General features: G+C 37.3%; 2 protein-coding genes and 1 pseudogene across 2 annotated transcripts; 2 read left to right on the top strand and 1 right to left on the bottom strand.

Annotated features, from left to right (window-relative positions):
* The first annotated feature begins 1,479 nt into the window (after positions 1-1,479).
* LOC131317843 (aspartic proteinase nepenthesin-1-like) lies at positions 1,480-3,129 on the top strand. The gene has a single exon (XM_058347515.1). The coding sequence runs from the start codon at positions 1,490-1,492 to the stop codon at positions 2,834-2,836; it is 1,347 nt and encodes a 448-aa protein (XP_058203498.1). The 5' UTR covers positions 1,480-1,489; the 3' UTR covers positions 2,837-3,129.
* Positions 3,130-11,088: 7,959 nt separating this feature from the next.
* Positions 11,089-13,377, bottom strand: LOC131317842 (protein CHUP1, chloroplastic-like; annotated as a pseudogene).
* An 8,826-nt stretch (positions 13,378-22,203) lies between these two features.
* LOC131317841 (aspartic proteinase nepenthesin-1-like) lies at positions 22,204-23,851 on the top strand. The gene has a single exon (XM_058347514.1). The coding sequence runs from the start codon at positions 22,238-22,240 to the stop codon at positions 23,582-23,584; it is 1,347 nt and encodes a 448-aa protein (XP_058203497.1). The 5' UTR covers positions 22,204-22,237; the 3' UTR covers positions 23,585-23,851.
* Positions 23,852-24,313: the final 462 nt, after the last annotated feature.

Genomic DNA, 24,313 nt, shown 5'->3' with positions numbered 1-24,313 from the left:
GATTTTAGGGTGAGCAAGAGATACAGAATATCTGTCTACAGCATTAGTCACCCTATTACAACTACGACCAACAAATGAAAAACAACCGAAATTAAAATTATTGCTCAAAATTACGACTTACAAATTTAACAATTGCTTCAAAGGAGTACTACAATACACACCCCTTATTTTGGTGTGTATCATATGCACCTTCATTGAAACACACCAAAATGTTATGATTTCCAAAATGTTATGAATCTATTGCTAAAAAGTTACGAATTTTTAGTATAAAAGTTACGATATGAAATAAAATGTTATGAATGACCGGTCCTACTAATAATTTTTCAAAGGTGGCACAATCTGAATCATACAATGAATGTGTATTGATGATTCAAACATCATCAATATAACATGAGATCAGCTTAATAGACACCAACAGGCCAAGGGAATAGACTTGGAATTAACAGTTGGACTGAATCCAAGACCCAACGTCTCAAATTTAAGCAATGAAAAGTGCATACCCTACCCAGACCCATCCAAAACTCTCAAGCCGCAATTTAAGCCCCAAGGATAACTAGTCTGCTTACGTTGGTTGGTGTTTTGTTTCCCTCACAAGTGATTAGGATTCGATTTTTGGGGTCAAGCCACAAGTACATTATTTCATGTGAGTCTCCTAATTCCAGCGTGGAAACGGGATTGCCAACAATTTAAGTAAGAAGGTGACCCCCGAGCTCCATTCCGAAAATCATTACTCGAAAGTGGGTGAATGAATTTTCACATCATAGGGGTGATCCTTGGTATTAACCAGCAGCGCAATATTAAACATCCAATTTACTGAATCGATGAACCCCCAAAAGGAGGTCTTTCAGTTGCTTCGAGAGACCCCTCCAAATTCCTCTATTTCATTCACCGAATTTTGAAAAATTCCAATAGGAAGAATTACAAATTTGATCGATGAGAAATAGGAGGACAAAAGAAAATAAGAACTTGTTTGAATGCATATATAGGAAATCGGGTAAGAAATTAAATTAAAGGTACTCATTGATTTGGATAAATTAACGTAGCGCGCGGCTTCTCTTTATAAATTAATGTAGACACGGCTTATCTCTATTTTTGTTTTGTTGTTATTGTTGTAGTATTTTGTATCGTTGATTTGTTGTACTTTATTTTTGTATTAATATAACTGGGTTCATCTTTTCGTTAAAAAAAAGTTGAAAATACAAATTGATACCCTCCCTTTTTATATTAACTAAGATTAGATGTCCTCCTATTCTTCTTAATAATATATATAAATGTTTACCATGTCCTCTCTTTTTTCAACGAACGTCATGTTCATATACTATTAATCTTTGTATGTTCCATTCCATTCATTAATAAAATCTATTCTTTTGCCGAGAAAAATAATAATAAAAATGTCATGCTCATTCTATTGGATACCCAAGACATTTTCTTCCCTAAACCCTGTATAAATACCCAATATACATGTGTCTTATTTCTCACTCCACTCATCATGGCTTCATCACCACCATCTCTATCCTCCTTCCTCTTTCTTACCCTAGCTTTGATTCTCATATCCATTTCACCCGCATTTTCCACGCCACGTCGAGCTCTTGATAATCATCAGGATCAACTGATGAAAACTGGTTTCAAAGTTACTCTAAACCACATTGATTCGGGTGAAAGCTTCACTAAATCTGAGCGTTTATACCGGGCAGTAAAGCGTTCCAATGCCAGGCTCCAAAAGTTCAATGAAATGGTTTCGACAGCTAACCAACCAGAACTGACGACCACGGTTTATGCAGGACCGGGCGCTTACTTCATGAACTTCTCGATAGGGACCCCGCCGAATTCTTACTCGGCTTTAATGGATACCGGCAGCGACCTCATATGGACTCAATGCCAGCCTTGTCTCGAGTGTGTTCCTCAGTCCGATCCGTTTTTTGATCCAAAGAAATCCTCCTCTTTTTCAAATGTGTCATGCACCAGCAAATATTGCCTAGACCTTCTGCCATATTCAAATTGCAACCCGTTCTACGGGTGCGTGTATATCTACGAATACGGAAGTGGGATAACTTCAGGTTTTTTAGGCACCGAGACCTTTACTTTCGAGAAGGTCAAGGTGCCGAAAGTAACGTTCGGTTGTGGTCTATTTAATTTGGGATTCGACAACGGGACCGAGGGCCTGATAGGCCTCGGACGCGGACCCTTGTCGCTCATCTCCCAGTTGCGCGAGCCCCAGTTTTCATATTGTTTAACTTCTTATGGTGATGCCAAACCTAGTACCCTTCTGATAGGCTCCCAACGAGCTGCTGCTGGGCCGAACAAAACCACCCCTTTGCTTCAAAACCCATTCATTCCCACTTTTTACTATCTCTCTCTCGAAGGAATCACAATTGGTAGCACTAGATTGCCCGTAAACAAAACAACTTTTCAAATCAATCCTGATGGGTCTGGAGGCGTAATCTTAGACTCTGGCACAACAATTACGTATCTGGACTTCAACGCGTATCTTCTTGTCAGAGAACAGTTTATCAAACAAGTAAAGCTTCCGGTTGTCGACGTATTCAATGTCACCGGGCTTGATCTCTGCTTCAAATTGCCACCCAATCCCGCTAGCGTGGTGATACCCAAACTGATATTCCATTTCACAGGCGCGGATGTAGATTTGCCGACGGAGAACTATTTTCTAGGGAATTCGAGCATTTTCATACCCGGATTGGGGGTCACGTGTTTGGCCATCGAACCGTCGTTCGGTTTCTCCATATACGGGAATGTGCAGCAGCAGAACTACATGGTGTTGTATGACCTATCCAAAAACACCGTATCGTTTACGCCGACGCAGTGTGACAAGTATTGAGCTCTTCTGTCAGTTGATCTCGTTATCATGATACATCGATCCCTAGTTTGCTAGTACTTGTTTACAGCACTATGTACCCAGTTGAATTCCCTCAATAAGTTTGTAACACTAGTCTTGTATTCGTAATCCTTTTGTATACTTTGCAATTCGTAACATTGAACATAAATTTCATAACATTTGTAATGTTATGAATTTTTTTCTTCAAGTTATGAATTTTTAAGCAAATGTCAAGAATTTTATATAAAATGTGTCGTCCTGATCATCCTCACTTCGGATTGCAGGCTGCTCCTATATACTCACTCTGTCCCACTTTGCTGTGCATGTTTCTTTTTTTGGACGTCTTAAAAAATTGTCTATATCTCTTAATTTATACAGTAATATTTTATATATTTAATAGGGATCTTGTTTGATAGATCTCAATTAATTCTTTTAAATAAAGTTTTTGAAATCATAAAAAATATTATAGATTGTGATATATAGACAATTTTTTGTGAGGTGCCAATAATGAAACAGGCACAACAAAGTGGGATGGAGGGTACTAAAAAATTCCATCTATTAAGAAGTTTGAAAAAGAGAAATGAAAGATTTAATTATTTGGGTCAAAAGTTTTTTTTTTACCGGAAAAAAAAGTGGGATGTCACACTTAAACTGTAGGCAGAATAGTTCATAGTCCCGACGCAAATAATCGACCTGCCTTTGACTAGGACTGGGGATCGGAGGAGATGAGTCGAGGTGCTAGTACTGCACATAATCAACAGTTTCATGTTTCATTGGAGAATTAAAACTCTTATAGGCAGCATTAATTGAAAATTTCGATGACAGTAGGTTCCATGCTTACTTAACTTTCTTTTCCCCATAACAAGTTTCCATATGGAATATCCAGAAATATCATGTCATTCATCATATTGCCACTGCACAAAAATTTAGTTCCTATTTGTGATGTTTGAGTTTGATATATTGCTACATTTCTGATCAATCCTTCGCTTTTGTCTCTGTCCCATAAGGAACAATCCAATTGGAAAAGGTGTAGGAGACTCTACATCAACATGTGTTATGGATCTCAATTTGGATTCGAGATTTTCTGGATTCTAAAGACTGAAGTTGTTAGGGGCTTTCTCCTTCTTGAGTTCATGTATTAAGAGTTCACAATAAGTGGGGGGAAAAAACTACGAAATCAAGTCGGGCAAAATTGATCAACAGCAATAATTGTTAATGCAGAAAAAAAAAAAAAAGAATTCACTTTGGAGCTCCGCGTTTCAAGTACTAATTCCCCTGATGAGCAGCTTTCCACCAAACCAAACAAAGCAACAAACCTAATAAGAAAAAATTGTAGCCCATACGTATCAGTTAAATTTTTTGCTTCAAACTGAAACCTTTCTTTCAGTTAATATAGAACCAGCATCTGTGCAAACATTGGTTTCGCCCACTCAACAGCCTTATTCCATTCATCACATTACCACCGGAATCATTTTTTTTTTTTTACGGGCATATAATGAAAACATGTTTTCATAATCTACCACTAGAGAAATAAATAAAAGAGTTCATATCCCTTTGATATGCAGCAAATTTTGGGCTGCATATCGTACAAAAGAAGCAAACCCCAATTGGAAAATAGGAGAAGCAAACCATTAGGCAAATAGAATAAGATACATATTCCACAGTCGAATAATCGTTAAACTGATAAAAACATACTGAATTTAAACAACAATATCTTCAACTTGTTGGAATTTTGATTACTTAGAAGCGACCCCTCGGACGGACACACTACATACATACCACAATGTGCACTCTCTTGCTCTTGATGTTGCTAGCTCCATTCCTCGTTCTTCAGGAATGATTAATCTCACCACCATATTGAGGGAAGATGTTCTGACATGTTATTTTTCTGCTGATCCAAAACCAAATCATTGGAAAAAGAGAATATCGGTGATGGTTCTGCTGTGGCATGAAACATGGAGTTTGGAAACAAGAACCCTTTGTTGGGAAAATTTCAACATAACATATAATTCCATAGAACAATTTCATTAATATTGTAACAATTACATAATCGAAACAAAAATACAAATGCAGAGCAGAATAAAACAGTCGAGATACAAACTGAATTTCCAGAAAAAATCAAACCGAGTCATGTGTGATACCACAGTCTCCTTAAGAAAGATTCGCCGCCTACCGTCGGTGTTGTAGGTTCTTGTTCAGCGTCTTCCTCCCAGGGTTGGCTTGGCTAAACCGCAGGTCGTCGGAACACCGCCGTTGACCGCCTTGGCAAACTGACTACAGCCTGCCTCTCTCTCTCTCAAGAACGAATTTCAGAGTGTGCTAGAATGTTGTGAGTTTGCTGGTGACTTCTCCAAAAACGTGAGCCTCCTTTTATAGGCAAAGGAGGTGACAATTGTAACTCCAGGATGATAAATGCAGCCATGAATTCTCCAATGAATTCTGCCAATGAATAGGGAGGTTACGGGATTTGAATTCACAATCATGGGGGAGTTTCGGGGGTTACAGAATCCACACATCAATACGTCTATTGATTGTGGTACGTCCAGATACAACGAATCCGGCACATGCTCGATCGGTTGCCTCGAGAGACCCTCCGGTAGCCCCAATTTCATTCATCTGAAATTCCGTAAAATTTTCAACACCCTTCACTCTCTTGATCGCTTGGAAGAAGCTCCGCACTCAACCAGGCTTCTGTATTTGATAAATTTTGTGCCCCTATGTGAGAGGGGTTCGAATACTGTACCCAATCATGTTTGGGAGTCGAAGAGATATTTCCAAATGCATTACAATCAAGCCCAAAACCTTGTTGTTGTTCCACAACCGGAACTGATTCATCAAGACACGCTGTAGGCATGTGAAAGTTTGTATTTGACGTTACAGTATTGCTATCCAATGGAACAAGTGCAGAATTATCACAATGCAAAGGTGAATAACTTCCTTGCTCCTCCTGTTCCCAAATAGCTTCAAGTTCTTCAACGGTTAACTCATTCGCATCGTCACTCATTAGAAAACTCTGATCTTGCACAAATTGTTGATCTTTTGAGAAGGGAACAACTTCTGTATCCGGTGTCGTAGTAATATCACACTCCATCTTCTTTTCTTGCATAACCTCAGTTCTAACACACTTTACAGGTTTCGAAACTACAAGGTCATTATTAGTAGTGGCAGCCTCAACATTCTTTCTTTTTCTCGGAGATACCTTGGTGTACTTTGATTCGAATCTTTTTATCCTACAAAGAACATATTTGCCTTTACTTTTATCAGTATTGCCATCACGGAGAGAGTACTCTTGCATGATCCAGTGGCCTTTTTCCACAGGCCCGTCCATTGCAATAGGTTCATCGGCGGCAATCTCAAAGTACAACGTTGTCTTGTACCCAATTGCAGATTTACCGTTCTTAACTTCTTCACTAGCGGTCTCTCCGTGTCATGAGCCACAACCGGCTTTTCTGCCAATCCTGTTTTGGCTGGCCCTGATCAAGGTCGTGAAAACGTAGATTGTACCTTCTGTCTTCCATAAATCTGTCTTCTTGTCTTTGGTTTTGGATATCTCCCAGGGATCTTCGTCGGTGAAATTCTACCACGGGGCTTTGTCGCCATAAATCTCACGATCGATAACGATGTCACAAGGCAGGGTTTCGTTCGTACACTTGTTCTCGAGATATTTTAGAAGGAGTTCTTGATCTGTAGGCCTAAAGCGATAGCCTTTTGGTACAGTCATGTTGCTCTCTCTCTCTCTCTCTCTCTCTCTCTCTCTCTCTCTCTCTCTCTCTCTGTGACTGTGTGATACTACGTTCGAAAATTGACAAAGGTTGTAGGGATATATATAGGGAGAATTTTTCATAAGTCCATTATAGCAGTTTCATAACCCACTAAGTCCACTTCTAAATTTCATAACCCACTAAGTCCACTAGCCTTCGAAAATACTAATATAAATATAACCCTGTAGCTCTAATCACTATATATACCCCACTATAGCAGTTTCTTTTCCATTTCCTTCAAACGGGGGGGGGGGGGGGAGGGGAGAGAGAGAGAGAGAGAGAAAGAGGAGGGAGCCGCCAGGACAAGCATCTCGACTCAACCTCCTGTTGTCGCCGCCGTTGCCGCCCACCTCCAGTTGCCGTCACATTCCATCCCAGCCTCCCGTTCCTGTCGCCATCGCCACCCACCTGATGTCGCTGTCGCATCCCGTCCCAACCTTGCCGTCGCCATCGCATCTCACCTCCACGTCACCTTCGTGTTCGACAAAAGTATAGGTCGCTAGCGTGTCACCGAACGAGATCTGCACAAATCTCTACGAGATCGCCGTCCTTTTCCACCGTCAGCTTCATTCCCACCACTGCCGTTGTTTCAACACAAACAGGTAAGTCAAGTTTAATTTAGGATTGAACATATAAGGTTATTTGTTACTATTTGTTCAGATCTGGTTTGGTTAGGATTTTGGATGAACTTATGGGATCATATAATGTTATATATGAGCTTCTGAAATCATTTTCATTGCAGCGGAATAACATATGATGCTATCTATTAACATCTGAGTCTTTAACATATAACCCTAATTACATACCGACTGTAATATAAATAGGTCAGGTTCTATGGCCGAAATTACACCACAAGTTCTTGAAAATATCGTTTTCGCTGCAATTTAAAGTCGCACCCAGAACTGCGGCACTTTGTGTCGTGGGGGCTCCGCCCCCACACCCCCGGATGTAAACATATAACATTAGGTTATAACATTATATTGCTATATGTTATTGCGTAACATTATATGACGTTATATATTCTTCTGTTGGTTGTTTATAAATATCATTTTGTTCTTTGAAGATGTATGGTATTCATTTTGTTCGATTGTCATTTTGCTCTATGAATATATATGGTTATATTCAGGTTTATAAGCCGCTGCTCGGACCTATTCAATAACATAAATTTAGTAGTTTATTAATTTTTGTATATAAATATATGTTATTTTTATTTGTACATATAACCATATTATAAAAAGATATGATATGATCTTCGTATATGAGACACATATACGGAACATATACCATTAACCCAAATGATGGTTATTTGTGTATCTAACGTTATTGTTTGGTCAGTATTCACTGAATTTCGTGGAAATATGTGTAAATATAAGGTTATATGGCAATACACTGTTGTGTGGTTATATGTGGACTTTTTGTTTGTCAATCTGTTTCAATTCTTTATGTCGTCAATTGGTTATTTGCGACAGATTCAGACATATAAGGTTAAATGTCGATACACTGTTGTGTGATTATATGTGGATTGTTTATGTGTCAATCTCTGTGAATATATATTGTCATATGCCAGCTTTTCTGAACATATAATGTTATATGTCTGAATCTGTATATGGTTATTAGAAGCAAGTTATTGATGCCGCTGCGCGGACCAATTCAATAAAGTAAATCATATAACATTATATGTGTGTTTCTGATAACCATATATGTCTATAACAGAGTTTAGTTTTTAACAGATAACCATAATGACACTGTGCTGATGGGATTAATGATGAACTCCAACCTCAGAAGAGTCCTTCACATCAAATCCTTCTACCAAAGATACATGATGAAATTGAAGAGTCACATCAAGATCGTTGAGTCTGAAAAGACAGCCAATGCCATTAGATTTAGAATTTTAATTTATTTAAAGTCTTTTGGTATAATTTATTTATCTTGTTTTCATATTGCTATTCAGAAAATTTTGAATCCATTTTGTAGATTTGTCGATCAAATTTATAACTATGTAAGCCTCATAAATCAATGAAATTGATTTGTTATTCATGTTCTGAATAATACCCAAATAATGGTATATGTTCTTTTTTATTTTTGGAGTTTCACTGCACAGAAACTCACATATAACATTATATATTTTACTTTATTGAACTGGTCCGCGCAGCGGCTTCACTAACTCACTTTTGATAACGTTATATATTCAACCGAACCACTAATCAAATGTCGATTTCACATTTAATATTGTTATATGAGGCAAGGTCAAAATTCCATTTTTTCTGATGAATGAGTATCTAACGTTAAATGTATGTTTCTGTCATGTGTATCCCTTGAAAAAATGAACATATGACATTATATAAGGTTAAACCTAAACAACCAAAATCATTTTCGGTTTGCATCCTTAATATCGTTATATGTGATCTTCTGTCATGTGCGAATGAGTATATAACGTTAAATGTGAGTTGATGAATGAGTATATAACGTAAAATGTAAGTATATAACATTAAATGTGAGCTGATGAATGAGTATATAACGTAAAATGTAAGTATCTAACGTTAAATGTGAATTGTTGAACGAGTATATAACGTTATATGTGATCTTCTCTCTTTCTCTCTGTCGCAAAACTCCCTCTTTCTCTCTGTCGCAAAATTCTAACGTCACTACCGTAATTGGCGTGATTTCAAAAGTAGAAGGGATAATGGGCTAAATGGATGGGATTTGAATGGAAGGATAATTCTGTCAAGCACTATTTTCCTTTTTAAATGTAGTGAACTTTATGCCTTACCAAATACATATTAGTGGACTTAATGGATTAGAACTTGATCAGTGGACCTAATGGGTTAGAAACATGCTATAATGGACCCTAGACCAATTTTTTAATAAATATACGCAACAGAAGCTAGGGCGGCGGAACTTAATATAGTGGGAAAATCATTGAGTGCATCAAATCTGTGCACCAAGTTTACACACGTGAGACGCTCATCGAGGTTCTACACAATTGGTCCGAGCAATTCAATTTGTTCAAAATATTATTTTAAGGGTCCTAGGTCGACTTTTGGTTTCTGAATTTACAGGAACCAAAAGTTAAATGAATTGATAAGATCTTATCCGTACTCAATTTGAACTAAATTTTTTTACAGCAACGTCCTAAAAGCTATTTTAATAAAAATTTTAAGGGCTCAAATCATTTGTATGAAAGCCCAAGGTGGATCCCATTCAACTCAGTATACATTTGATCCCACACAATCCGATTTGGACCTATCCCGAGTCTTAAAAAATGATCAGGGCCACTCATTTTGTTTAAAATATTTTGACAAGCTTCATATAAAAGATTAGCTTAGTTGGATATCGATAAGACTGTTTACAATACATCCAACTTTGCAAGTCCAGACCTGAATTCTGAGACAAAGTTAGATGCTACGTAAACGTCCTTCTTGATATTTGATTAAGCTGATTTTTTACAGGAATCCTAAACAAAATATTTTAAATTAAATGAACGGCTCTACTTACCCCCAAAAAAATGAACGGGTCCGATCATCTTTAGGGGATCTGAAACGTATATGTAGGGTCATAGGATTGATGGGAATCTAACAAAGAGTTTTAAATGAATATATACAAATATTACTTTTTCGATTCCTCTTGTTTTGTTATAACAAGGAACAATATATACACACACACACACACACACACACACGGCTTCTGTGGAAAATGGGGCCCTGATTTTTGGGCTCTCAAGCGGCTGCACCTCCGGCTTTACCTCAAGGCCGGCCGTGCTTGACCGACACAAATGGAGGTCTTCGTTCAACCTCTGTTGCTTTCTCCAAATATGCTATCAATTCCAACACCTCAAGACTGCAGATTCCTGATCAGGGTTTCAATTCGGGTGGAACTTCTGCGAGTTTGCGACCACAAGGTTAAAATACGTGACCGCAATGTTTGAATACTTGACCAGAATATAATACCGCAAATTTTTGCAGTAACTGAGAAATTAAGGTAAACAGCACTGTCAATACCCAGCAAATTACGGAAACCAATCGATGATACACGTATAGGCAAGAACACAATCTTTTGATAGAAAGGCGAGGGAAATTCCCACAAAAAATGAGAAACCTTTCGACTACGCAACATTCAACAGAAGATTACAATGATCTGCTCCCCAGAAAACCGGAATTCTGGACAAAAGTAGTACGCTTATATTGAATGAATGTCAACTAAGCAAAGTCAATCCAGCCTTTACATAGAGCCTTGTTCGACTCCTTTGCTTGTTCTAGGGCGCCAATTAATCGATCTGCAAATGAAGAAATCTGTTGGTGGCATATTGACAGTACTGAATTCTATACCTGTGATTGATACAAAAAGAGGCTAACCAGATCAAAAGATTTCATGTATATTTTTGTACACCAGCTAAAAGTCCTTTAAAAACATCCACTGCCTAACATTATTGGTCGAAAGAATGGGCAGAAAGAGAGAGAGAAGAGCATCGTCACTAGTCTTTATCAAATTCTAGTCTTTATCAAATTCGAAGCTATAGTGAACACGATGATCCTCAATTAGAGTCCTATGTTGATGGTATGCCAGTCAACAAAGCTTGAGATTCTCGTAGGTGTCCCGGGACGCGTCGTCTTATTTCTTCAAAAGCACACAATGTTTGTGAATCAAGCCCTCCAGCAAACTGCACTCATGTAGAACAGAATTAATTAGAAAGTGGTTGCAGATACATGGCAGAGTAGCACAGATTCAGACTTTAAACTTCCTTTCTCTCTAGAACCAGTGTTACATATGAGAAACAGTGAGACGAAAAAACAAAATATCACTTGTTTGAAAGCATAAAAATGGTGAGAGATGAAAAAAAAATGGTGGACCATATGTTGAACCTTTCAACTATTGCCGAGTATCACTTAACCCCTCTAAACAACAGAACCATATGTTGAACTACTCTGTTTTTAACCTAGTTTTTCTTTACATTGTTTCCACTTGTCGTCTGGTATGTTGGCAACAAGCAGTCACATGACTCAAACGAGTTGAAGATAGTGTTGCAATCATAGACATGTCAGCTAATTGACAACGGATTCAAGATCACACACCTGGTGCACCTTATAAGCAAAATGGATGCCCTGAAGCAGTAGGCCTTCTTGTGTCGATTCCCTTTCTAAAATACTGGGCAGATTCAAGCTCCGTTGTTACTCTCCTCAAATAAATCTTGGCAAGCATCATAGAACCCTGCTTTATCTGAAGAAAATTAAGAATACTGATCAGTTCCTATGATCACATCTCAACATGGGGAATACAGCTAGATTTCCCGCTTGTGAACCTTCAAAGCATCCAATACTACTCATATATGCTCTACTAGAAAGATCAAATCCAGAACAAATTTACGACATCCTTTACTATCTCTACAGTCTAATCCCTTCATCTCTACTGATATTTGTACAAGAGGTAGTTGGTGGGACCCAAAGAGATCCTGAAACAGAAGTCATGCTTAGAGAGAGATTAATCTTGCCATTAATGATGTGCACTACAATCACAGTGAAGGATAGAACTCTAATAGGATGGAACAGTATGTAAATCTTTCATTATTGACGTTAATCATTGTATTGATAACTTCCTAAAAACCAATAGACTTAAACAGGAAAAAAAAAATACCTTACTAATAAATCCAGAGTCAAGCATCCAGTCAATTGGAATTTTGAATTGTTGATAAGAAAGCATAACAGAGGTTCGCAACTTAATCAATCTGTGTATGCTCTTCTCTGACCTAGCACCATACAAGGACAAATATCAATCTAGTCCATTAAAAACACAATAAACGTGGATGAAGAAAAACAAATACATTGTTGTCTCTCGAGGTTCATACTTACTTGTCAAGCAAGCCAGCCATTTTCTTGAAAGTAACTGCACACGGAATGGTCGGGTCGTCCTTGTGTGAAGAAAGTTCACTTTGTAAGAGTTTGAGGCCACGATACTCAACTGCAGCTTCTCGCATGGCATCTGCTTTCTTCTCAGGCCACTTGAAATGCTTCAGCACTGCCCTCTCATCAGCCTGTATAGGATAAGACATTAGGAGAAACTACAAGGACTATACAACAAAATAACATAAAAAATATTGGGCCTATCTTAACATCAACCAATGGATCACCATCCGTCAATTAAGTCTCACTTAGTTGAGTGAACATCTTCTCTTTTGCAGAAGTAACTCCACTAACCAGTGGCGTTGGAATTTATACTAGTGTGGTACTTACCAATCGTATATAATATATATGTGTATGTATACAGCTACGTCATCACTCATCCATTGATTATCCATTCGGTTCCACCATTGGGTCATCAAATTGTTCATGGTTGAAAATGGTCTATTTATTACGCCGATAGAATCTTTCAAACGGAGAGTTGACCCAGACCCCAGACCCAATAAGGAATGCGAATGTTTTTGGTATGTCTACAAAAACGGGTTGTTGCTAAGCTGTTTTGGTTATTTTCGTCACTGTTTTTTACTTTTTCTTTTTTATGAAAAATGTGTGGCTAAGAGAGCAAACTTTTAGCTAAGTTGTTTGGATAATTTCAGACAACCTTTTGGCAAAAATAAATAAAGACAAACATTAGATTTTTAATGTGTGGCTAAGAGAGCAGATTTTTTGCTAAGCTGTTAGGATAATTTCCGACAACCTTTTGGCGAAAATAGATAAAGACAAACATTTGATTTTTTTGGCGATGGAAAAGCCAAAAAGTTCGGTTTTTCTATAACACTGCAAAATAGCCTGAGATTTAATTAAGGAGATAGCTAATGTGGTGGCAATTTACAGTCCGAACTATAAGAAAAAAGATGAAAAAATCAAGGGGAACATCCAGCAGACATTACTTGGCTCTGCCCCTAAGAGAGTCTGTTTACGGAAAGGACATGGAGAAAATGAAAAGTACAATAAAATCAGTCATTGAACACCTCTTAATTGAATGTAGCCCATTAATTTTTTAGCCCAAGCAACTCATAAAAATTGACCCAATTTAATTGAATGTTAATTGAATGGCCTTCCAGCGCTAGCCAAAGATTTGGTGTCAAAAACGGGTATAAATATGATGGATGCAATTGCGAAATTTTGAGTTTTCTTATCCTCTAAAAATCATTGGCTGCCTTTATTTGTCTTTTCCATTTTTCTTTACAAGTAAATTAGTGATTACGCATTTCAATCCCAAGCAATGGGAGACTATATTTTCCTTGACACTAAACTCTGAAACTTATTTTGTTTAATCTGTACAGGTCTACCACATAAAGATGACTAATTTCGAAAAATAAACGCAAAATATGGAGATAAAATGGAAAAGAGACATATTCTAAAGGGGAGTGATTTTGTCACTCTTTTTTTTGTTAATGTCACTCATCTTTGTGTCTTTATTAGATGATTTATTTTTTGAGAGAAAATGAATGAGATTTACAAAAAGGAGAGTGAGAAAATCAATTCACATCCTAAATTTGGTTTTGATGTGTCTTTATTTTTTGTTAATATCACTCCTCTTTGTGTCACTACTCTTTGTGTCACTCTTTGTGTCTTTATTATTCAAAAAGAATTATTTTAAACTATTCATTATCTTCTTCTTCTTCTTTTTCTCTTCTTTTTTTGTGGTGGGCTTCCCCTCCCCATCCTTTTTCCACAACCTTTCCTCTTCAAGCTTCCATGGTCTTCTCCACTGCCTTATTTCTGCTCCGTCTCAGCCATGGCTCTCTCTGGGCCCGTTCCGCCGTCGCCTGGTTGTTGATCTCGATATTCTCCTCTCTCTTTGGTCCCACCGTATCATTTCACTTTCCTCACTCTCCGTCGCGGGCTTTTCACGGGAGGTGCGGTGGTGGTTGGTTCGGGCATGGGAGCTACGGGGACCAATCGGATGGGGCTGTTTCGAGCGGTGGGATGTGCGGCGGTGGTTTTTTGCTCGGAGCTCCTCCTAGTCTCATTCTTGGATGGTTTCAGGATTGCCTAGCGGTGTTGCGAGTTTTTTGGTGGCTGGTGGCGGAGTTTCTCCCGGCGGGTTGGTCTTCTGGTCAAACTCGGTATGCTTAACGGCGATGGGAGCTGAAGATTTTTGGGGAGGCGGTGGCGTGGCTTGGGGCGGCAGGTGTTGGGGTTTAGGGTTAGGCTTGTCCCATTTTGTATTTGGGCTTTGGCCTTTCAAATGTGCCGTTCTCTTTGTTCCTATTGATTTTTGTAACAATTTCAAAAATTAATGAAATTTTTTTGCTGTTCAAAAAAAGGACATTATTTGAAGTAAGATAACAAAGAGGATCGGGCATTCGAGTTGTAAGAGGGTCATTATTTGAACATTGTTATCTTGAAATGAATGAATCTGAAACACTAGATAAAATTCAATGTTTTTTGTGCACTCAATAATTTCAAGATAATAATGTTCGGGTGAGATACTTAATGATATCCGATCGAGTTGATTTTTGATACATTTGTTCTACTTGACGAACTCTACGAATGGAACGATTCTGATCACCTAAGCAAGACCGGAGTGGCGGCGATTTTCCGTGCACAGCACGTCGCGCAGCACAGGGCTGCATAGCACCGCCCTCCTGTTCAGTTTTCACACGAACTCTAGAAAAATATTTTAAATAAAATAAACAGCTCTGATCAATTTTGTAGGACTCGAGACGGGTCTAAAGTTGATATGTACCCGCTATCTATACAGCCTTTGTTGTACCCATAGGAAAAAAAATGACAAACCCAGACAAAGCTATACATAAAGCTATACCAATTTCTCAGTACAAAAAATATCGGGTGTCAAAAGTCATCCCTCCCTTATACTCCCATGTACATGGGCAGAATACAATTCCCGTTAACACCTCCCACTCCCCAAATCCTCTAAGATAGAATAGTTTAAATTTAATGAATGGCAAAAAAAAAAGGGGTCACCCCTCCCATTATTTGTGGTAACTAAGGTGAAATGGAAATGCGAATATGCTTTAAAAAACTCACAAATCCGATATGTGGTATAGCAACAGATGTACAAATAGCACGGGTTTTTGGCCCGTCTCAGGTTCAAAAAAGATAATCGGAGTCGTTCATTTTATTGAAAATATTTTGTTTAGAGTCCCCGTAAAAATAAGCTCTATCCATTATCGTTAAGGGCGTTTACGAAATGTTCATATTTGTTAGCCTAAATTTTGAAGCAAAATTGAACATTTTGTAAATGCTCTTATCGCTATCGAATGGAACTGATTTTTTATAAGGACCCTAAACAAAATATTCTGAACAAAATGAGCAACTCCAATTATTTTTTTTGAACTCGAGACGGGCCCAAAAATATATTGTGCGTATTGTCTGTACAGAGTTGCTGTACGAATAGTAGTTCTCATACCAATTTCTCGGTACAAAGGATATGATGTCGGGTGTCAAAAGTCACCCCTGAGTTGTGGTAGCCAAGGTGAAATGGAAATGCGAATATGCTTAAAAGGAAAGTTAATTATTTAATTTGCACTGTATCATCATACCATAAATGGCCGATTTCTTTTTTTTTGTAAATAAATAAATAATGTCTTTAATTATTAAGTCTGTCAAAGATTTGCATCCTCTCTTTCTTCAATTACACACATTCTGTTTCTTTGTTCTTTTTTTATCGGCGTTTATTTGTTCGTCAAAGTATATTATTTTATTTATAATGTATCCATCCACATACCATAAATATGAGCAAATGATATCTGCTGATCTAGATGACCATACATATTTATTAACAATTGACAAAATAAGATAGAGTAACTTTCCGAGAAAAGAGCTGTGATCGCGTCGATCTACCATAAATATGAGCTATAATCTCAGCTGATCTGGATGACCATACATATTTATTGACAATTGAAAAAATAAGATAGAGTAACTTTCAGAGAAAAATATTGTGATCGCGTTGATCTACCATAAATATGAGCTATAATATCCGCTGATCTAGGTCAATGACCATAAATATTTATTGACAATTAACAAAATAAGATTGAGAAACTTTCCAGGAAAAAACCTGTGATCGCGTCGATCTAAATAGGGTTGTTTGTTTTGACTAGTTTTATATTGTATTAATTTTTTCATTTTTTTTTATAAATGAACCTATCAAATTTAGTAGTATTTAGTATAGACCCCATGGTGTCAACACACACAAAATTTTTCTCAAAAGTGTTAAAAGAACCCCGGACACACACTCTTACTCTCTCTCTAAATAATCGAAGATACTCTAATTTGAGCTTATATTCGCTCGATAAAATCTTATTCGAGATCAGGTAGTGACATAAACAAATCATGAATATTCGAAACCCTCAAGCTTTTAAACAAAATTTCACCAACATACTTGAGATTAGCATGTAATTATTACCCACGAAAGTTAGTTTGAGATCGAGGTGTGTCAATAACGACTCAAACTTGAAGCTGTTAAAAAAAACGACGAGTCAAACTTGAAATTATCTTATTAAGATTCCAAGTTGTGTTGCTCATTCAACGATCGCTTGGTCACATATATTGAAAAGATCACGTTTTATACTTTCAACAATGAGGTTATTATTTGAAATTTCCAAAACACGAAGTGCGCCTTGTCGAATACAATTGTAGAAGCTCATGTAGTTAGTTATATGTTTTTTGTGTGCGTGTGTGTGAAAAATGAGAAATTCAGTTGAGCTTTTACTTTGTACGTAGTTTAGAGAAAATAGTTGATTCATTTTTTTCATTAGTATCGAAAATGATTTTTCCTATTATAATTGGTGCATATTAAGTGAATGAACAATCCCGTGCTTACAAGTTTTTGGAGTCACCACTGTTTCTTGTTATAAATTTTTTTTTTATCGGCAATAGAATTTTATTAACTTGACAAATGGTACATCGAGAAGACCAAGCTCTAGATACAAGAAAAACTTGAATCATAGAGAAGAGCATCAGAAAAAGAAAAAATACATCCAACGATAGATTGAAAGAAACCATTAGGATAATCAGTGGATGCATCCGAAAGCCATACTCAAAGCCAAACCATATCCAAATACATCAGCAAATGTCTTTAAGGAGCACAAATGGGTTCTCATCCGAAAGGAATACAGCAGCAAAATCCAATTGGCATCAGCAGCACTAGCACCATTCGAGGTAGGAACAAATAGGAAGAATCTGCCCCAACCAATAACAAGCAGAATTTAGAACTTCATGAGGATTCAGCAACACCAATCAGCAGCCCCTCAACATCATGTGAAACTCATCAGAAAGAAATTCCAAATATACCAGCAAATGAAACAACAGCATCAAAAAAGATAGAGTACCCTCTTAGCCCTCCTAAAACGCTTCTTAGCCCTCCAAACCTTTGGAGATGAAAAGCGGGTGAGACAACATCTGAACAAGCTCTCAAAATGAACTCTAGCACTTCATTCAAAAACAAACAGCAGATTCGCAGAGAACCAGTAATGATCACCTAAACAGGGGAGATTATTGGCAAGAGAACTAGCAACACCCATATAGAACAAGACCAAACCCCAAATTGAACAGATTCTTGTTATAATTGCTAATTTGCTAGTGATAGTAAATGACTAAATGTATACTCTGTTTGATTACTTGTATTAGCTTCTGTTTCTTATAACACTTAGCATAAAAGTTTCTGGGTTATTTAACTCCTACAACATTATCGTTCAGTTGACGTAGAATAAAACTAGGAGGTTCCTCAAGTTGAACATAATTAAAAGCAAATTGATTTTCACACTCCTTTCGTTCAAGTGCACCCCCTTTTTTTTTTTTTTCTTCATTCATATAAAATTACAAAATTACCATTCATACATTTTTTCCTTCATACATGAAAAGGGTAATCATTTAATTTCACATCACTACAAAACAAAATAAAAAGAGTGCATTTGAATAAAAAAAAAGGGTGTGAAAATCAAATCCAATTAAAAATACATAATCAAAAAGCATTTTTTTTTGCGCCAAATTAAGGAAATGCCCCCGGCTGCGACCCATTGACACCAACACGCCAAAGGATTGATGACAGACCAAGGGATACACGTTGGGGAATATACTTAGAATAACAGTTGACCGAATCCAGGACCAGATGTTTAGGAATGGCAATATCAACCGAACCGATGGGTACTTGTACAGTAACCGATGTTTTTTTTCGAACCATAACCAAATTTCCCCCGTAGATATGAATATGGTTGAAGTCTTAGATAATTGAACAGGGTTTGTTTTTGCATATAATTTAAGACCCGAGGATTGTCAGGTTGGTTGGTGTTTTCTTTCCACATAATTAGCCAGAGTTTGATTCTTGGAGTCAAGTTGCAAGAAAATAATTTCTTATGACTACCCCAATCCCAGCGTGGATGGTCTGTCATTGACCGGACTGGGATGGAGATTTAATTAAGGTGCACGTAAGCTGTCCGAACAACTCTCACATCAAACCAAGGGTCCGTTTGATATGCGAGATAGTGGTAGAAAATGCAAGAAAAAAAAAAAACTTAGCAAGAATATCCTAGAAAGTGGTAAAAAGTGACCTTTTCTGTACAATCTTTTTCTTACAAAATGTGCAAGAAAAATATTTTATTTTCTCGAGAAAATCAATAATAATTACTCTAATTTCCCTCTTTACCCTCTTCCCTCCACTTTTTCTCATCTAATTTGGGCAACTTTCCTTCTTCTCAAACAATGATATTTTATTCTCTATTATTTTCTTGCAATTAAAACTTTCATTCTAATCAAACAAATGTTAGGAAAAAAAGATTACATTTTTTCTTTCTTTCCTTTCACTTAACTTTCTATCATTTGCACTTTCCATTATATTTTTCTCGTTAATCAAACGGACCCAAAAGAAAAACAAGTTCATAATATATTCATACTGACGTGTATTGGATTTGGTTGCCTTTTGTTTCATCCAATGCCAACCCCAACCTTTGGGTGACAGTTGGATTGAGCCATCCCATAGTTATCCCCCATTTGGAATCCTTAAAAGGACTCTCTGTGATTATAAAGATAAATAATGATTATATTCAATGATTTATTTGACTCTGTAGTAAAACATCATCCAGCAAATAACCAGTACATGCATTCACTAATAGAAAATGAAATTCACTCATAACAACAAGCATTTGTTTCATTTCTTTTCTATTGAGCTTCAATGAATGATCATCAACATATAGTTCACATTTTTATATCCTCTTTTCAGATTGCAGGCTAAAATAATCGACTCCTTCCATTCAAATCCTAAAAGATGTAATCCTTCTAACTTTAAAAAATTACCTTACACATCGATCCCATGTGAGATTTCACATATCATCCATATCTCTGAAGATTTGCGTCCTCCCCATTTCATTAGTAGAATAGAAATTAATCTCTATTTTACGTACGTAATAAATGACTAACACATTCACGAGCGGAACTTCTAAGGGGGGCGGGGTGGCATGGCCGGCCAACCCCGTCCTAACCTCCCACCAAAAAATCACAGTTTTTCTTTACATTCTCCCACCAATTTCAATGGCCATTGTTTGACGGATAATGAGCCTATGACAACATTATGTATTTTTTTCGGATATTATGTATGATTAATATGAGGACGCGTATACTTTCTTGAGATTAAATATTCTCTCTGTCCCAAAAAAAAAAAACAAAAAAGTGTCCAAATCCACGAATGATAACTTAAAAATGCATTTTGGTTATAAAAAAAAAAAATTCAAACGTCCTTTCATAAAATGCTAGATCTCGACGAGTTTCCTTAAGATTTGAAAAAAAGTTTGAAGTTATTAAAATAAAACAAATTTTTTTTTTTGTAGGATTTGGATTTGTGAATCAAACATTACTTGTGACAGTCATACTGATCTTTTCTGTGTCACTTTCAAGTTTGAATCCTGACTCCGCCACTGGACACCTCATCTACCTTAGAATACGTATACCATCTTCAAAAGCTAATTTTTTTTTTAATTTAATGAAACGTGTTGTTTTGATTAACTAATAAAATTATTTTTTCAGACTTGAAAAAGGTGATCTTTGATGAGTAACTACAGATTTTTGTTTTAACTTGTCAATTACTTGAACTTCTTTTGTTTTCAATCTATATAACGAACTTTATTGATATATCAATTCAAAATAGTAACATCCAACGATGCTTCCGTGCGTATGCACCTCGGGAAATTTCCTTGCAGGATTGTAGGGTGAGGAAGAGATACGGAATATCTGCCTACAGCATTAGTCACCCTGTTACAACTACGACCAACAAATGAAAAACAACCGGAATTAAAATTATTGCTCAAAATTACGACTTACAAATTTAACAATTGATTCAAGGGAGTGCTACAATACACACCCCTTATTTTGGTGTGTATCATATGCACCTTCGTTGAAACACACCAAAATATTATGATTTCCAAAATGTTATGAATCTATTGCTAAAAAGTTACGAATCATATTAATGAAAAGTTACGAATTTTTAGTAGAAAAGTTACGATACGAAATAAAATGTTATGAATGACCGGTCCTACAAGTAATTTTTCATGAGGTGGCACAATATGAACCATATAATAGGTGCATATAGTACACACCTTAATGGGGTGTGTATTGATGATTCAAACGTCATCAATATAACATGAGATCAGCTTAATAGACACCAACAGGCCAAGGGAATAGACTTGGAATAACAGTTGGACTGAATCCAAGACCCAATGTTCCAAATTTAAGCAATGAAAAGTGCATACCCTACCCAGACCCATCCAAAACTCTCTAGCCGCAATTTAAGCCCCAAGGATAACTAGTCCAGTTGGTTGGTGTTTTGTTTCCCTCACAACTGATTAGGGTTCGATTTTTGGGGTCAAGCCACAAATATATTATTTCATGTGAGTCTCCTAATTCCAGCATGGAAACGAGATTGCCAACTATTTAAGTAAGAAGGTGACCCCTGAGCTCCATTCCTAAAATCATTACTTGAAAGTGGGTGAATGAATTTTCACATCATGGGGGTGATCCTTGGTATTAACCAGCAGCGCAATATTAAACATCCAATGTACTGATTCGATGCACCCCCAAAAGGAGGCCTTTCAGTTGCTTCGAGAGACCCTTCCAAATTCCCTAATTTCATTCACCGAATTTTGAAAAATTCCAATAGGAAGAATTACAAATTTGATCGATGAGAAATAGGAGGACAAGAGAAAATAAGAACTTGTTCGAATGCATATATAGGAAATCGGGTAAGAAATTAAATTGAAGGTACTCATTGATTTGGATAAATTAACGTAGCGCACGGCTTCTCTTTATAAATTAATGTAGACACGGCTTATCTCTATTTTGGTTTTGTTGTTATTATTGTAGTATTTTGTATCGTTGTTTCGTTGTACTTTATTTTCATATTAATATAACTGGGTTCATCTTTTCGTTAAAAAAAAATTGAAAATACGAATTGATACCCTCCTTTTTTATATTAACTAAGATTAGATGTCCTCCTATTCTTCTTAATAATATATATAAATGTTTACCATGTCCTCTCTTTTTTCAACGAACGTCATGTTCATATACTATTAATCTTTGTATGTTCCATTCCATTCATTAATAAAATCTATTCTTTTGCCGAGAAAAATAATAATAATAATGTCATGCTCATTCTATTGGATACCCAAGACATTTTCTTCCCTAAACCCTGTATAAATACCCAATATACATGTGTCTTATTTCTCACTCCACTCATCATGGCTTCATCACCACCATCTCTATCCTCCCTCCTCTTTCTTACCCTAGCTTTGATTCTCATATCCATTTCACCCGCATTTTCCACGCCACGTCGAGCTCTTGATAATCATCAGAATCAACTGATGAAAACTGGTTTCAAAGTTACTCTAAACCACATTGATTCGGGTGAAAGCTTCACTAAATTTGAGCGTTTATACCGGGCTGTAAAGCGTTCCAATGCCAGGGTCCAAAAGTTCAATGAAATGGTTTCGACAGCTAACCAACCAGAACTGGCGACCACGGTTTATGCAGGACTGGGCGCTTACTTCATGAACTTCTCGATAGGGACCCCGCCGAATTCTTACTCAGCTTTAATGGATACCGGCAGCGACCTCATATGGACTCAATGCCAGCCTTGTCAGGAGTGTGTTCCTCAGTCCGATCCGTTGTTCGATCCAAAGAAATCCTCCTCTTTTTCAAATGTGTCATGCACCAGCAAATATTGCCTAGACCTTCTGCCATATTCAAATTGCAACCCGTTCAACGGGTGCGTGTATATCTACGAATACGGAAGTGGGATAACTTCAGGTTTTTTAGGCACCGAGACCTTTACTTTCGAGAAGGTCAAGGTGCCGAAAGTAACGTTCGGTTGTGGTCTATCTAATTTGGGATTCGAGAACGGGACCGAGGGCCTGATAGGCCTCGGACGCGGACCCTTGTCGCTCATCTCCCAGTTGCGCGAGCACCAGTTTTCGTATTGTTTAACTTCTTATGGTGATGCTAAACCTAGTACCCTTCTGATAGGCTCCCAACGAGCTGCTGCTGGGCCGAACAAAACCACCCCTTTGCTTCAAAACCAATTCTTTCCCACTTTTTACTATCTCTCTCTCGAAGGAATCACAATTGGTAGCACTAGATTGCCCGTAAACAAAACAACTTTTCAAATCAATCCTGATGGGTCTGGAGGCGTAATCTTAGACTCTGGCACAACAATTACGTATCTGGACTCCAACGCGTATCTTCTTGTCAGAGAACAGTTTATCAAACAAGTAAAGCTTCCGGTAGTCGACGTATCCAATGTCACCGGGCTTGATCTCTGCTTCAAATTGCCACCCAATCCCGCTAGCGTGGTGATACCCAAACTGATATTCCATTTCACAGGCGCGGATGTAGATTTGCCGACGGAGAACTATTTTCTAGGGAATTCGAGCATTTTCGTACCTGGATTGGGGGTCACGTGTTTGGCCATCGACCCGTCGCCCGGTTTCTCCATATACGGGAATGTGCAGCAGCAGAACTACATGGTGTTGTATGACCTATCCAAAAACACCGTATCGTTTACGCCGACGCAGTGTGACAAGTATTGAGCTCTTCTGTCAGTTGATCTCGTTATCATGATACATCGATCCCTAGTTCACTAGTACTTGTTTACAGCACTATGTACCCAGTTGAATTCCCTCAATAAGTTTGTAACACTAGTCTTGTATTCGTATCCTTTTGTATACTTTGCAATTCGTAACATTGAACATAAATTTCATAACATTTGTAATGTTATGATTTTTTTTCTTCAAGTTATGAATTTTTAAGCAAATGTCAAGAATTTTATATAAAATGTGTCGTCCTGATCATCCTCACTTCGGATTGCAGGCTGCTCCTATATACTCACTCTGTCCCACTTTGCTGTGCATGTTTCTTTTTTTGGACGTCTTAAAAAATTGTCTATATCTCTTAATTTATACAGTAATATTTTATATATTTAATAGGAATCTTTTTTGATAGATCTCAATAATTCTTTTAAACAAAGTTTTTTTAGATCATAAAAAATATTATAGATTGTGAGATATAGACAATTTTTTGTGAGGTGCCAAAAACGAAACAGGGACAACAAAGTGAGACGGAGGGTACTAAAAAATTCCATCCATATAATTATTCCTATTCAATTCTACAAGACGAAATACTAATAGAAACAATCGCGGCAGTATCTGTTGGCAAACTTAGCCGTCCAAAACAGTTTTGGACGGCCCATATTTCTCCATTGTTCCTCTCACCCGTTCGAATCGCCGACAGCATACCAGGCGTGTGGTACCCGCCCAGCA

This window comes from Rhododendron vialii, chromosome 2a (assembly GCF_030253575.1).
Source record: "Rhododendron vialii isolate Sample 1 chromosome 2a, ASM3025357v1".
Taxonomy (NCBI): domain Eukaryota; kingdom Viridiplantae; phylum Streptophyta; class Magnoliopsida; order Ericales; family Ericaceae; genus Rhododendron; species Rhododendron vialii.
Note: the sequence above shows the minus strand (reverse complement) of the source record. Positions and strands in the feature narration are given on the sequence as shown.